Below are 11,997 nucleotides of genomic sequence, written 5' to 3'. Positions count from 1 at the left end.
TAACAACTGTAACCTGTTAGAGTTGTGGAAACAGGCGACTGTTCAGGTTGAAGGTTGTAAGAAGAATAATTTATTTAAACAGCTTTAACAATTAGGTTAACTACGATTAGGTTCTCTAACTCCACAGCTTGCTTGATCCCAACAGTAATTAGTAGGCCTTGCTTCTGAATTCTGAGAAATTTTGAAAATTGGCACTTTTTTCCTCACAAAACTCAAATATCTCGGCTCTGGAGTGTCGAAATTGCATTTTCTCAGAGGGAAAAATGTTCGCCATGAAATTTCCTACAAGCTGCATGTATTGGTTTCACTGGGAAAAATAGGCTACCCTAAATTAAATGAACATTTCTGAAAAAGTTTCGAAAAATGCGATTTTTCGACACAAATCCTTCTGGGAGAGTCCAAAACTTAAATTTTCGTCCAATATTGATAGTGCATCTTAATCTATGGACAAAAACCTATCGTTTGAAGATAATACACACCTGATCGAAACAGTTTTTGTATTGATTCCAAGCGATTTTAGAAAATTTGTTCAAAAAGTGACTTTTTCAGTAAATCGACTAGGGGGTGCGAGAAAGTATTTTATTATTTTTTCTTGTCTAAGAAAACATTGTTCCTAACATCATAATCTATCATTTAAGAAGTGAGCACCTGAAATTCCTCGACATGACCTCAAAATGGGACAGGCTAGTATTCAAGCATTTGCATCCAACGATTTTCCAAAGATCCAACGATGTTTTTTCAGTCCCCTAAAACATATAATAAATGACCAGCCCTTGTATGGAAAAACTAATGATGCAAAAAGGTTTTTTAACATAAGGAATGCATGGGCAATGTTTCATCCAAATTTAAAAAAAAAAAAACAAAGAAAAGCCTATTTGCGACAACGTTCAGTAGAGTTATAGCCTTTCATGAAAACAATTAAAAAAAAATTATCGGATTAGATCAGAATGGTGTGATTTGTTTGCATACTCATCAGGCGTAAACTGCTTAAAATTCCAAATGCTGCTACGAATGTCCCTTTTCTAGTCCGAACATAAAATTCTACTTCAGGACTATTTCTATCAATTCCAGGACTATTCTATCCAATAATATCGGTATCAAGGAAATTCTCCCAATCAGCTAGTTGCAGATATTTTTATTATCATGTCAATATTTTCTGGTGGTACCAGGCCTATCGGTGCTTTCATACGAATCTGGAACGTTTCCTGGTAATAATAATACATTCTGCTGCTCAAATATGAAGAAAATGCATAGCACTTGGTCGACATTGGTCATGTCTGTTGGAGCTTCACTGTAGATTCTTGACGTTTCGAACTTTTCACGAGATTGGCTCCATCACGACCAGGCAAGTTGGTTCATTCTGGACGACTCTTGACTGTTTCAACAGCGTCCTACCGAGTGAAGTTTGTTTCATTGATTGTTCTATTCCAACCAGCGTTCCTACTTCTTCATTGTGCGTATTGACGTATCTATTCCTGGGGCTTGCTGCCGTGCAGGCTTCCTTGTGACCAGATCTTCAGTGCCGACTATCTAACAAAGAATGCAGTTTAGGTGGGACTGTTTGCATCGATTTTGGGTTTTTTTATTTCGGCTGATCAGTCAATTTATAAGCGTTTGATCGGTTTTATACCAAACCCGACGCTTTGATGCTACTGGGCTTCTTTATCAGGAACTATTATTGTATTGAGAGAGTTAGAACATAAAATTGACAACAGACAAAACTATAACAGAGCCGTATTGTTAAACGGGGTTTGATCAACCGCGGTGGATTTTCTTGAAATAATTTGTTGGCGTCGAACTGTCAAAAAATGATCGCGGTGAATACTTTTCTACCACGGTTTTTTTGTGTGGTCAATGTGGTAGATGCTTTGGTGGATTTTAAATACTTCGAATTATTTAAAAAAAAATCTACCACGATCTACCGCAATCGGTTTAACAATACGGCTTTTCCCCATGAAAAATATACCTTTTTTCGCATGTTCAAAAATGAAAGGGGTTGTACCGCCCCTCCGTCACAAGATATTAAAAAACGGACCTCGGATTCGGGATCAGGGACAAAAGTTACCTCTTAGGACAAAGTTTCACGCAAATCGAAGTGGGGTCGGGGCAACTTTTATCGATTTCGTGAGTTGGTAGAGAATTACCCAAATATGAGTTGAACGTTGGTCACATTGTTGTAATCATGATAAATTGAATCAAGTTCGTAATATTTTTTCAAAACATTTATTTATTCTTACGCAAGTTGATCGATTGTTACCTGCGCTCACCTCCGGCCACAACTCATCACAATTATGTTTCGGAAGACCCCTCGTCTCTTTCACTTTCTTTTCAAGCAGATCGACCTGAACTTGAACTATGGCTTTATCACTGTTGGAAGCTACTTTGTGGGTAAATTTCCAGCGTTATTTACTTAAAAACAAACATTTGCATTGATAAATTTATTGATCATGCTTCTCCGGCTTTTATTTTTTTTGTATTTTGGTTGACAGGGGGTGAAAGGCATCAATACATGTTCAGAGAGTAGTCTTTCAGATGTTGGTTCGCTAGCTAGATGTTCTGTAATACTTTTGGGTTGTACTCTTTTAATATTCGAAAATATTCTGCGTTCTGTGATTTCTTCCTTTTGTATTTGTTGAGGCATGCAAAATTTGATCTTATACTGGTTTAATGAAGTTTTTAAGCATTCCAGTAAAACTAAAAAGTTAACATGTCTTTCAAGCATTTCAAAAGTAGGAGATGCAGAACCGCTCTCCAGTATTGCCCCAACCCTCCACCTCCCCACCAAGGATCAACCCAGCCTTAATCGTCTTCCTCGTCAATTTCCGCGTCCGCATTGTACACCTCCAGAATGTCCTCGATGATTTCCCAGTGCTTGTCGCGGGACAGATCCTTGCAGAACACGTTGTACCACGCCGCCACGTCGTCCAGCTCCTCGGTCAGCGGAACCTGCACGCCGTACGTCTGGAACGCCAACGCCAGACAGCACACCGCAATGTGGTCCGGCTTGTGGTCCAGCACCTTGGAGCTGTGGTGAAAGTCCTGCAGGTACGAGGCGGCCATCTTGGCCACGGGCAGTGCGTTCCACTCCTTCACGCCGAACCAGTCCTGCAGCGACTTCATGTAGTGCAGCATGTACTTATGCGGGTGCACCGTCGTCAGGTCAAACTTGAGAAAGCGCGTGATGAACAGTTCCGCCTGGACGATCGTGTCGCGCATCGCCCAGTACTCGTCGCCCAGCTCGAGCGGGCCGGAACCGCGGTGGATGGTGCTGTACGACACGTTGATGACGTCGCGGATCTTGACGGGGTCGTCCTTGATTTTGCCGGCCAGGTAGAGACAGGACGCGGCGATCATCTGGAAGGGAAGCATTTTTGTTTATTCTCGTTGAAAAGTATCTCAGCTATACAGAAAACGATTTCTTTTGGTAACAATCAAGGAATTGGGCCAAAGTACCGAATGGCATTTGCAGGGTGGCCACTCAAGTGGGGAAATCGGGAAAGTCGGGAACTCGCCAATATCCGCCAAAAAACGGGAAAAAATCGGGAATTTGTGATTTTTTGTCAAAAAGTCGGGAATCAGAAGCAAACTTGTTTAAACATTATTTTGTAACTCTTAATCTGGGAGCTGAATAGTGCACTATTGGTTCGCGAAGCGGCCTCAATTTAAAACTGTCAAAGCGGAACCAATTTACTGTTCGCAAAATGCTCCCAAGAAGTAGCAAGTATTGTAATCGATCAATAATTTATTTTGTCAGGAATAAAAAAGTCGATGGCGTCGAACTTTTAAAGTATTCGAAGTCAATTAATTTTAAGAAGAGGGATGAAATCGAGATTTGCATAATTCGTCGCTAACATTTCAGTAAGCGCTTTATCCCACGCAAAGACTCTATTTATGACGTTTTTTGAAATGTTCACGACGAATTACCAATAACTATGAATTGCACCTGTGACATAATATTGAATAACCTTACCCCGCCCGTGTGGATCAATCGGACCGCGCACTGGACTCCAATCCAGAGGTCACTGGTTCGAATCCCGCGGCGGGAGCTCTAAAATTCTTTGTGTAAATATGGGTATTCGGCGCCGTCGCTCCGTGCCATACTTTCATACACTTAGGAGCCCAGGGCGGCGAAGTCCTTGTAGATAAAAAGGAAGACACTAGTGGTTGGTACTAGCAAAGGTGGCCGACAGCTATAAAGTCAACTTCGTTCGTTACTACGATATTATCACTGCGTTTCAAAGATTCATAATCTCGGGACATCCAATTGGTTGCTCTTACCCAGTCACGACGTTCTAGCAGGATTCTAGCAGAGTTCTTACAGAGCTGAATATTCTTACAGCATTCTAGCAGAAATGTTCCACCGTTCTAGCAGAATTCTGGCAGAAACAGCTCTGCCCACCCACTTCTGACGCAATTTTAAGTAACGTGGAAAACAAAAAAGGCCGCCCATCGTTTGGTCTATAAACTCTTAATTTAGCGAAGCACCTAAGGCCCTAAGCACCTAAGGCCAAATTTTATTTAATGTTTTCGTTGCCGGCCAGCGGGTATTGAACACATTAAGTTATTCAAATGTTTACCTTGAACTTTTTTGTGAGTATGGGTAAATTACTTTAGATAAAGCTTGATTTTCAGTTATCGGAAAACTTAAATATCAATTAAAGTTGTTACGTTTCGAAAACGTGAAAAAATATTAAATTTGCATAAAATAAATCAAACAAATTTTGGTTTTAGTTATTGCTAATTTGTTTAAAGAATTTGTCTCTTCAAACATTTCACATAAAATATGTGGTAAAACATAGATTTTTTTTTTTCCTTAAATTATTTTTATTAATTCTCTTTCGGTACTGGGACCTTTTTAGGACCGAGTCGGATTTTGTAATGACAGTGCTAAGAGTAATTACAGTGATCTTATGTGTAGATGTTTGTGGGAGGGCAGCCGATTAAACATAGCTTCTTATCAAACTGTTTTTTTTTTATTAAAAGATATTAAAGCAGTTAAACTCTGACAACCTAATAAATCAACATTGATTCAAAAGTTCAATATCAAAATTGGCATAATTATAAAGGAAACTTAGTAAAAACATGTTTTAAAACGAATTCCTTAATATTTTTCTAAATTATTTGAAAGCATAATAACAGCAGTCATGTTTTAAGAGTACTTCGTTTCAAAATAAAATGAAATTAAGAACACAATTACAAATTCAGTTTCAGTGTTTTGCCTTCCTCATCTTACTGAGGAAAGGCTATCAATAGAATCACTCGAAAAACGAAATTCTCAATTTGACCTCCTAGACCCACCTTCATGTATATATATCGACTCAGATTCAAATTCTGAGCAAATGTCTGTGTGTGTGGTGGGATGTTGATCAAAAAATTTGCACTGGATTATCTCGGCATTGGCTGAACCGATTTGGACCGTTTTGGTCTCATTCGGTCCGTCTTGGGGTCCCATAAGTCGCTATTGAAAATTATAAAGTTCAGGTAAGTACTTCAAAAGTTATGCTAAAAAACGATTTTAGCAAAAGTCCGGAAGATTGTGGTTTTTGTAAGAAACCCCGTCATGTTATACATTTTTAGAAAGGTATTGAAAAGACCTTTCTAACGAGTTCAAAAGATTGAAGATCTGACAACTCTATCAAAAGTTATAAGCACTTAAGTGTTATTTATGGACTTTTTAGAGGCCGGATCTCAGATAATTTGATGAAAACGTTGTCCGGATGTATCATGCGACTTATCGTTGGATAGGTAATCAAAAGACCTTTCAAACGATTTCAACAGATTGAAGATCTGACAACCCTATCAAAAGTTGTAAGCACATAAGTGCCCTGAATTATGAAGATCTGACTACCCAATCTGATGGTATGAATAATGAATCAAGTTGATAGAAAACTGAATGGTCCGCCCTTTTGTATCTATTTTGGATAGGGACCATCCATAAACCACGTGGACACTTTTTTTGGAATCTCGAACCCCCCCCCCCTTCGTGGACAATTGTCCATACAAAAAAATCTTTTTGTATGGAGCGTGGACAATCGCCATACCCCCTAAAGTGTCCACGTGGTTTATGGATGGTCCCATAGCATTACCCTCTAAATGTGAGGAAGGCACCATCCACCTAAGGGTGGATTAAAAAACGTTTTTTTATAAATAATGTGAAGTTTTCGGTTATTTTTCAAAGACAAATTGTTTATGTTCCTACTCTGCCGTTCTACGCATAATTGTCCCATGTTAAAAAAAATGCAACTGGGAAAAACGCGATTGAAATTTTTCGACCGATTTCTGTGTTTCTACGCATAATTGTCCCGTGGGTTCCTGTTCGCCCTATGTGTCCCTAATCGCCCCAGTTAGCAGTTTATCACCCTTATTTGTGATTCTCTTGCTATACAACAGGTAAACAAGACATAAAGCTTAGTAAAACTAAAGATTCCGTGTAAGAAAATACTTGGTGGGACAATTATGCGTAGAAATTGAACGATGGGACAAACAAACTTGGTGTTGTTTTTAATGAGTTTCCGAACAAAGTACCAGATTTTATGTGTTTTTCTTAAAGTACACATCAAACTAAACTTAAAAATGTCATAAAGTCAAAATCGTCCAAAACTGACATGGGACAATTATGCGTAGAACGGCAGTACTCTGAATTAAAATAATGAGTGCTTCCATTTTTGTAGAATTTTTTAAAGGAATTTGTTTATAAGTTTCATTGTTTAGAAAGAAATACCTATTATTTTAGTTTCTGGAAAAGCATTTGGCAGAATGTTCTTAGCCTGAAAACCAAACGTCATGAAATCAAATGCCAGAATGGGTCAAATGCCCGAAAAGTACAAATCCGAATTTTTATATGCCAGAAAGTGTCATTCGCCAGAGAATCATTTGCCAGAGAACTGAATGGAAGAATGTTTCAATTGGCAGAAAAATTAAACGGCTCAAAAGCAGAAAAGGCAACAAGTTTCAATAAAAAGAAAAAAATAAACAAAGCAAAGCTCGGCAGAATCAAAAATTTAACACAGAGCTTGAATAAATGCGCAGCTGGATGTTTTAAAAATGTATAGTTGGTAGCTTGAACGTTCCTAATTGAAAGTGAGTACATTGTTTCTAATTCTTGACTGACAACATTGTGAGTTCACTGTTGAAATTGATTTCAGTGATATAGAATTTGAGATGTGAGTCGATATGTATACGTGAAGGTGGGTCTAAAAGGTCAAATTAGCAAGTTCATTTTTCCAGTGATTTGACACAATCTCAGTCTCTGACTTAATGTCAACCCGGATGACGATACTTTGCTGACATAAAATAAATGTACAATGCCAATGACTGGTTGCGTTGCAGACCCTTTCCCTAACACGGACGGGAACTTCAAGTGCCTTAAACTAGGGCTGGTGCAACGTGGTAACGTGACATCTTTCAAGAACGTTTGGATTGACACTGCCAGTAGACAATTAAGAAAAATAGGCACAAACTTTACTTAAAAGACTTGATAATTCATCACACTGTAATAGCTTCCTGATCTGTGGACCCAAAAAGATTTTAAGTTTATTTTTTCAGATGTTAGGTAATATTGGAAAAACGAGTTTCAAATGTTTGAAAACCTCGGATGCTTTATCCAATGCTTTTACAAAATGTTTAATCAACCCTGACTTGCATTTGTTTCACTTTTTTCTCCTTTCACAGACTCTATTCTCTATTTCCAAAAAAAAAGTTTGTTATGATATTTTAAGTCTCCACTATTCCAGTAACACATGAAACAAGCGAACGTTGTTATGTCTGGAGCCCCCACAAAAACGGAACCATTTAAAGTCGTCGATCACTTCCCATTGATGCTTCGTACAATTTAATCAGTCTCATAACTCGTAATTTTGAGAATCACTGAATATACCTACAATAGGAATTGAAGGCTAATAGCCCGTTTTCACCCTGATTTTATATTGAAACAAAGTCCAACGAGGCGACAAAAAGCTTCGTTCTCGGCACGCTCGCAGAAACGATTTGTTATTGTTGTTTTCCCGTCCAAACAGTGCAATCAAACTTCCCCGAAGCTGGTTACAAATTCGCTAAACAAGCACTTTTTTGTGCATCCAAACATTTCCAAACGCGCAATCACATTCTGGGAAGCGCCGCCTTCTCAATCGAAACCCTCTGATTATAGCCTTGCTGTACTTACGTAGGGATCGTATTCGGACTCGTCCGCTTCCTTGAAGAACCGATGAAAGAGGACGGCGGCCGTCGCCGACGTGAGCGGCTTGATGGCGAGCTTCATCGCGCACTCGAACAGAAAGCGCTCCGGCATTCCCTTGAGGGCCTTTTTGCTAAAAAAGAACGTCAGTGTCAAGGTGATCAAGGTCCCAAGGAGGTTCGTTGAACTGGCTTACCTGTAATCGACCAACTTTTGGCTTGGCGAGGGGATCGCAGATTCGGTCAGATCGTGCATCATGGTGAACTAAAATCGACAAAAGGGCAGAGGGAATCAACTTAACCAGTTTAATAAGTCTATGAATCTATAATGCGGCCCAGCCGTGGGTGTTGAGTAACTGTCTGCTGCCGCTGCAGCCCAGCATAAATAGGAGAGGAATTGCATAGTGGCAGCAGCAGCATAAAAAAGAAGCATAAAAAGAAGTCAAACAGGTCTGGTCGAGGGTCTATTTGATTGCGTGTGCATTTAGAAAGTGTTAGGAGACGTTTTTTTTAGGCAGGTAGAAAAAAATCACGCAACTTAACATAAGATTTGTGCAACAAAAGAAGCCGAGTACAAAAGAGAAGTCATTTTGTGGTTGACCATTTATCCATCTATAATTACAAAATTAAATTAAAAAATGGCACTCACCTGATTACTACTTGTACTAAACGAGCGAAAAACAAAATGCAAAACCTTCACTTAATTCAAATTACCGTAATAAAATTAAATTTCTCAAAATCACTTGAAAATCACAGCTGAACAGCAAAGTCCTCTTGACGAGCCGGTGTCTACGATGCAAATGTCGAGGGCCGACGACGACGACAACGACGGTCGCAATCAAAATAAAGCAAACATTGACAATTCGCGCGAGCCGCTGTAAACAAACCACAGTGCGTTCAATGATATTTTTGCTCGAAGCGACATCTGAGTGGCTGTTCGCGATACTAGCTGGCGTCGCGACGCTGGTACTTTTGAAATTAAACACACGTTTTTTTGCAAATCGACTTTTCTCTGTATTTAATGATTTGAGAGAAAATTTGTCCATGTATTCCATGCATTCCATACAAAATGGGCATGTAAATATTTTAAAATCTTTGTCTTGTTAAGGGATTTCCTGATCGATTTGATGTATTGAGCAGCATTTTTTTGTTGGAAAAAGAAGATTTGCGGAAAAAATCTAAATTAGTGTAAAACAAATCCTCAAAAATCATTCATAGATGCAAAGTCTAATTTGCAATCAAAAATGACTTGACAAATTAAAGTGCAACGTTTTCAAGCAATACGTTATGAATAGAGCGTCCAATTTCCCGTCCCGGGAAAAAATTTCCCGGGAATTCCCGGGATTTCCCGAAAAAATATATTTCCCGTTTCCCGGGAAATTTGTAAATTTCCCGGGAATTCCCGTAATTTAAGCGATAGTATACCTTTTCTTAACTTTTTGATATTTTTTTTTATTTACAAAAATAAATAATGATGAAAGAACTCAATTTTATTTTATTAAATTTGCTGTTCTTATTAAACTTTGTCAGTTCGTCTAAAAACTTCATAATTTCTGAAGCATTCACAACTGGAAATAGATTTTATTTATTTGCGGGTCAACACAAATTAGGATTTTATGGAATGAAAATAAACTATTATAATTTTGGTAATCTTTTTAAACGAAAATTGTTGTTCTATCATTTGAAAAAAGGTATATCTTTCCGCCAAGATCGAAATTAAGAGAGAAAAAAAGATTTTTCTTTGTTTTTTTGCCATTACCAAATGGGATGAAAATTGAATTGATTTCATTAAATGTCTCAAAGAGGGTTGTGCAATTACGAATTACGTTAATTTGTTCAAAAGTGTTCGAGAAATTGCAGTTTAAAATTGAAAATGTATAGAGCACAAGAGCTACCAAGGGCGTAAGAGGTTTAAATACGAAACTACTAAACAATTTTTTTAGCAATGAAAATTCTTTTAACCGAATTCATTTATTAGGATGAATCATTAAAATATCATTATAAAAACTACTTGCCCGAAAAAGGCAAACATATTTCAAAAATTCGCTCCAAATATTTGAAAACTTTGAGTTGTGACTGCATAAAAATGGTATTTAAATTGAAAGGTAAATTTAGGTAAATTCAATGCCTCTCTATTTATTCATGAGCTCAAACCAGTATGATTTGTCCTGAAAAAAAATATTTGCCATGAAAAACACATTTTCTGCATATTTTTTGTTTTCTCATTTCGATTTAATTATCAATATTATTCTTTATCATATTCTCTCCAACTAACGAATTTAAAAGCAATTTTGTAGTGTTTATACCAACTTCTTAACAAAAAATACTTATCACAATTTTTGGATATTTTGAACGAATTTTATAGACAGCTTATAAATTTAGAAAATTTATTTATTTTCCTGAAAATGTACGTTTTTTTACAATCACTCAAAGCACTCATTGATCCTCACACATATTTTGACCAATTAAGTTGCTATTCTATACAATTTTTTGCAAAATATAAATCAGAACCAGCTCTAGAACAATTTTTGATAAATTTTAAATTTCCCGGGAATTCCCGGGAAATTTTAAACCCCGGAAAATTGGACGCTCTAGTTATGAAGGAAAAGCAACCCTGCAAAACATATATTCTAAAAGCTGAGCAAATTTATTTTCAATTTGTTTGTCGGACAGCTAGTTGCTGAGATACAGCCTCTTAAAAATTATGTTTTATGAAAAACGAGTTTTTCTCAGTGACATCTAATTAGCCCTAATTTTCCAACTCGCAATGTCTCGAAAACTATTGGCTCGATTTTCAATGTTTAAAACGAAACTCTTATGAAATTGTATTCTCTTTTCTATAAAAATTATCTAGAAATTATAATATCTGAAGATCTGAGATCTGAAAATGACCAAAATGAGTGTTTTAAGCCCTTTAGAAAAACCTAATGAATATAATCTTTCGAAATAGGGTATAGAAAAGGTCAAAAAGTGTTTCATTTTTAACAGTGAGGCTGTATCTCAGTAATCAACAGTCCAACAAACAAAAGTAAACAGAAACAATTCTCGGGTGAGTTTTCAAAAAGCCGTAAGAGCCACCGCGACCTCTGACTTGCCTCTGACACTAATTTCGTTTTTCTCCAAAATGAAACAAAATTTCATTTATTTTCAGTTTGAGGCACTTGAAGGACGTGTAGATAATCAATCTCAAGCATTTTTGATATTGGTTTTTCGTAAGTAGGTCGAATACCGATGCAAAAGGACTTTGTTTACCAATGGCTCTTACGGCTTTTTGAAAACTTATCCGAGAATTGTAGGATTATTTTAAGCTTGTCAAACATTTGTTGTAGGTAGTTTTTTTTTCCTTCAAAAATATTTTTAGATTGCAAAAAACTGAAAATTTTTCGAAAAATTAAAACTTAAAATTACTTTTACTTTAAAACGGTGAACTTTATCAAAAAATGTGTATTGCAGTTTTGATTGCCAATTTGATTTTACATTATTTTTTTTAAATTTAAGTTTGAAATTATTGATGGTCACCCAACTGCGGTCCGCGGGCCGCATTCGACCCACCAAGGTCTTACCTGCGGCCCGCGAGCTGGTTTTGAAATTAGTATGGAATTCGGCCCACTTAGAATCCTCATGTTATGTTCTCTAAAAACATGATAAAAAATTCTTGTATTCAAAAATATAAAAAAATATGTCATTGAAAAAATGGGAAATCACAATTCAATTTAAATTCCTAAAATATAAATAAGGACTTGGGAAGTATTAAATTAGCGTTAACTCATTTTCCAAAACGATTTCGAAAAAAAGCTTCAAAGTGCAATGAATGAAACTAATGAT

At 37.0% G+C, this 11,997-nt stretch overlaps 1 protein-coding gene across 1 annotated transcript; it reads right to left on the bottom strand.

Moving 5' to 3' along the window:
• Positions 1-2,546: 2,546 nt before the first annotated feature.
• LOC6035468 (cyclin-Q) lies at positions 2,547-8,985 on the bottom strand. The gene is made up of 4 exons (XM_001845601.2): positions 8,822-8,985; positions 8,370-8,437; positions 8,162-8,306; positions 2,547-3,354 (listed from the first exon to the last, which is right to left on the bottom strand). The coding sequence occupies exons 2-4, from the start codon at positions 8,429-8,431 to the stop codon at positions 2,800-2,802; spliced, it is 762 nt and encodes a 253-aa protein (XP_001845653.2). The 5' UTR covers positions 8,432-8,437; positions 8,822-8,985; the 3' UTR covers positions 2,547-2,799.
• Positions 8,986-11,997: the final 3,012 nt, after the last annotated feature.

Source organism: Culex quinquefasciatus, chromosome 3 (assembly GCF_015732765.1).
Source record: "Culex quinquefasciatus strain JHB chromosome 3, VPISU_Cqui_1.0_pri_paternal, whole genome shotgun sequence".
NCBI classification, from domain to species: domain Eukaryota; kingdom Metazoa; phylum Arthropoda; class Insecta; order Diptera; family Culicidae; genus Culex; species Culex quinquefasciatus.
This window is presented reverse-complemented; position numbering and strand designations above follow the sequence as displayed.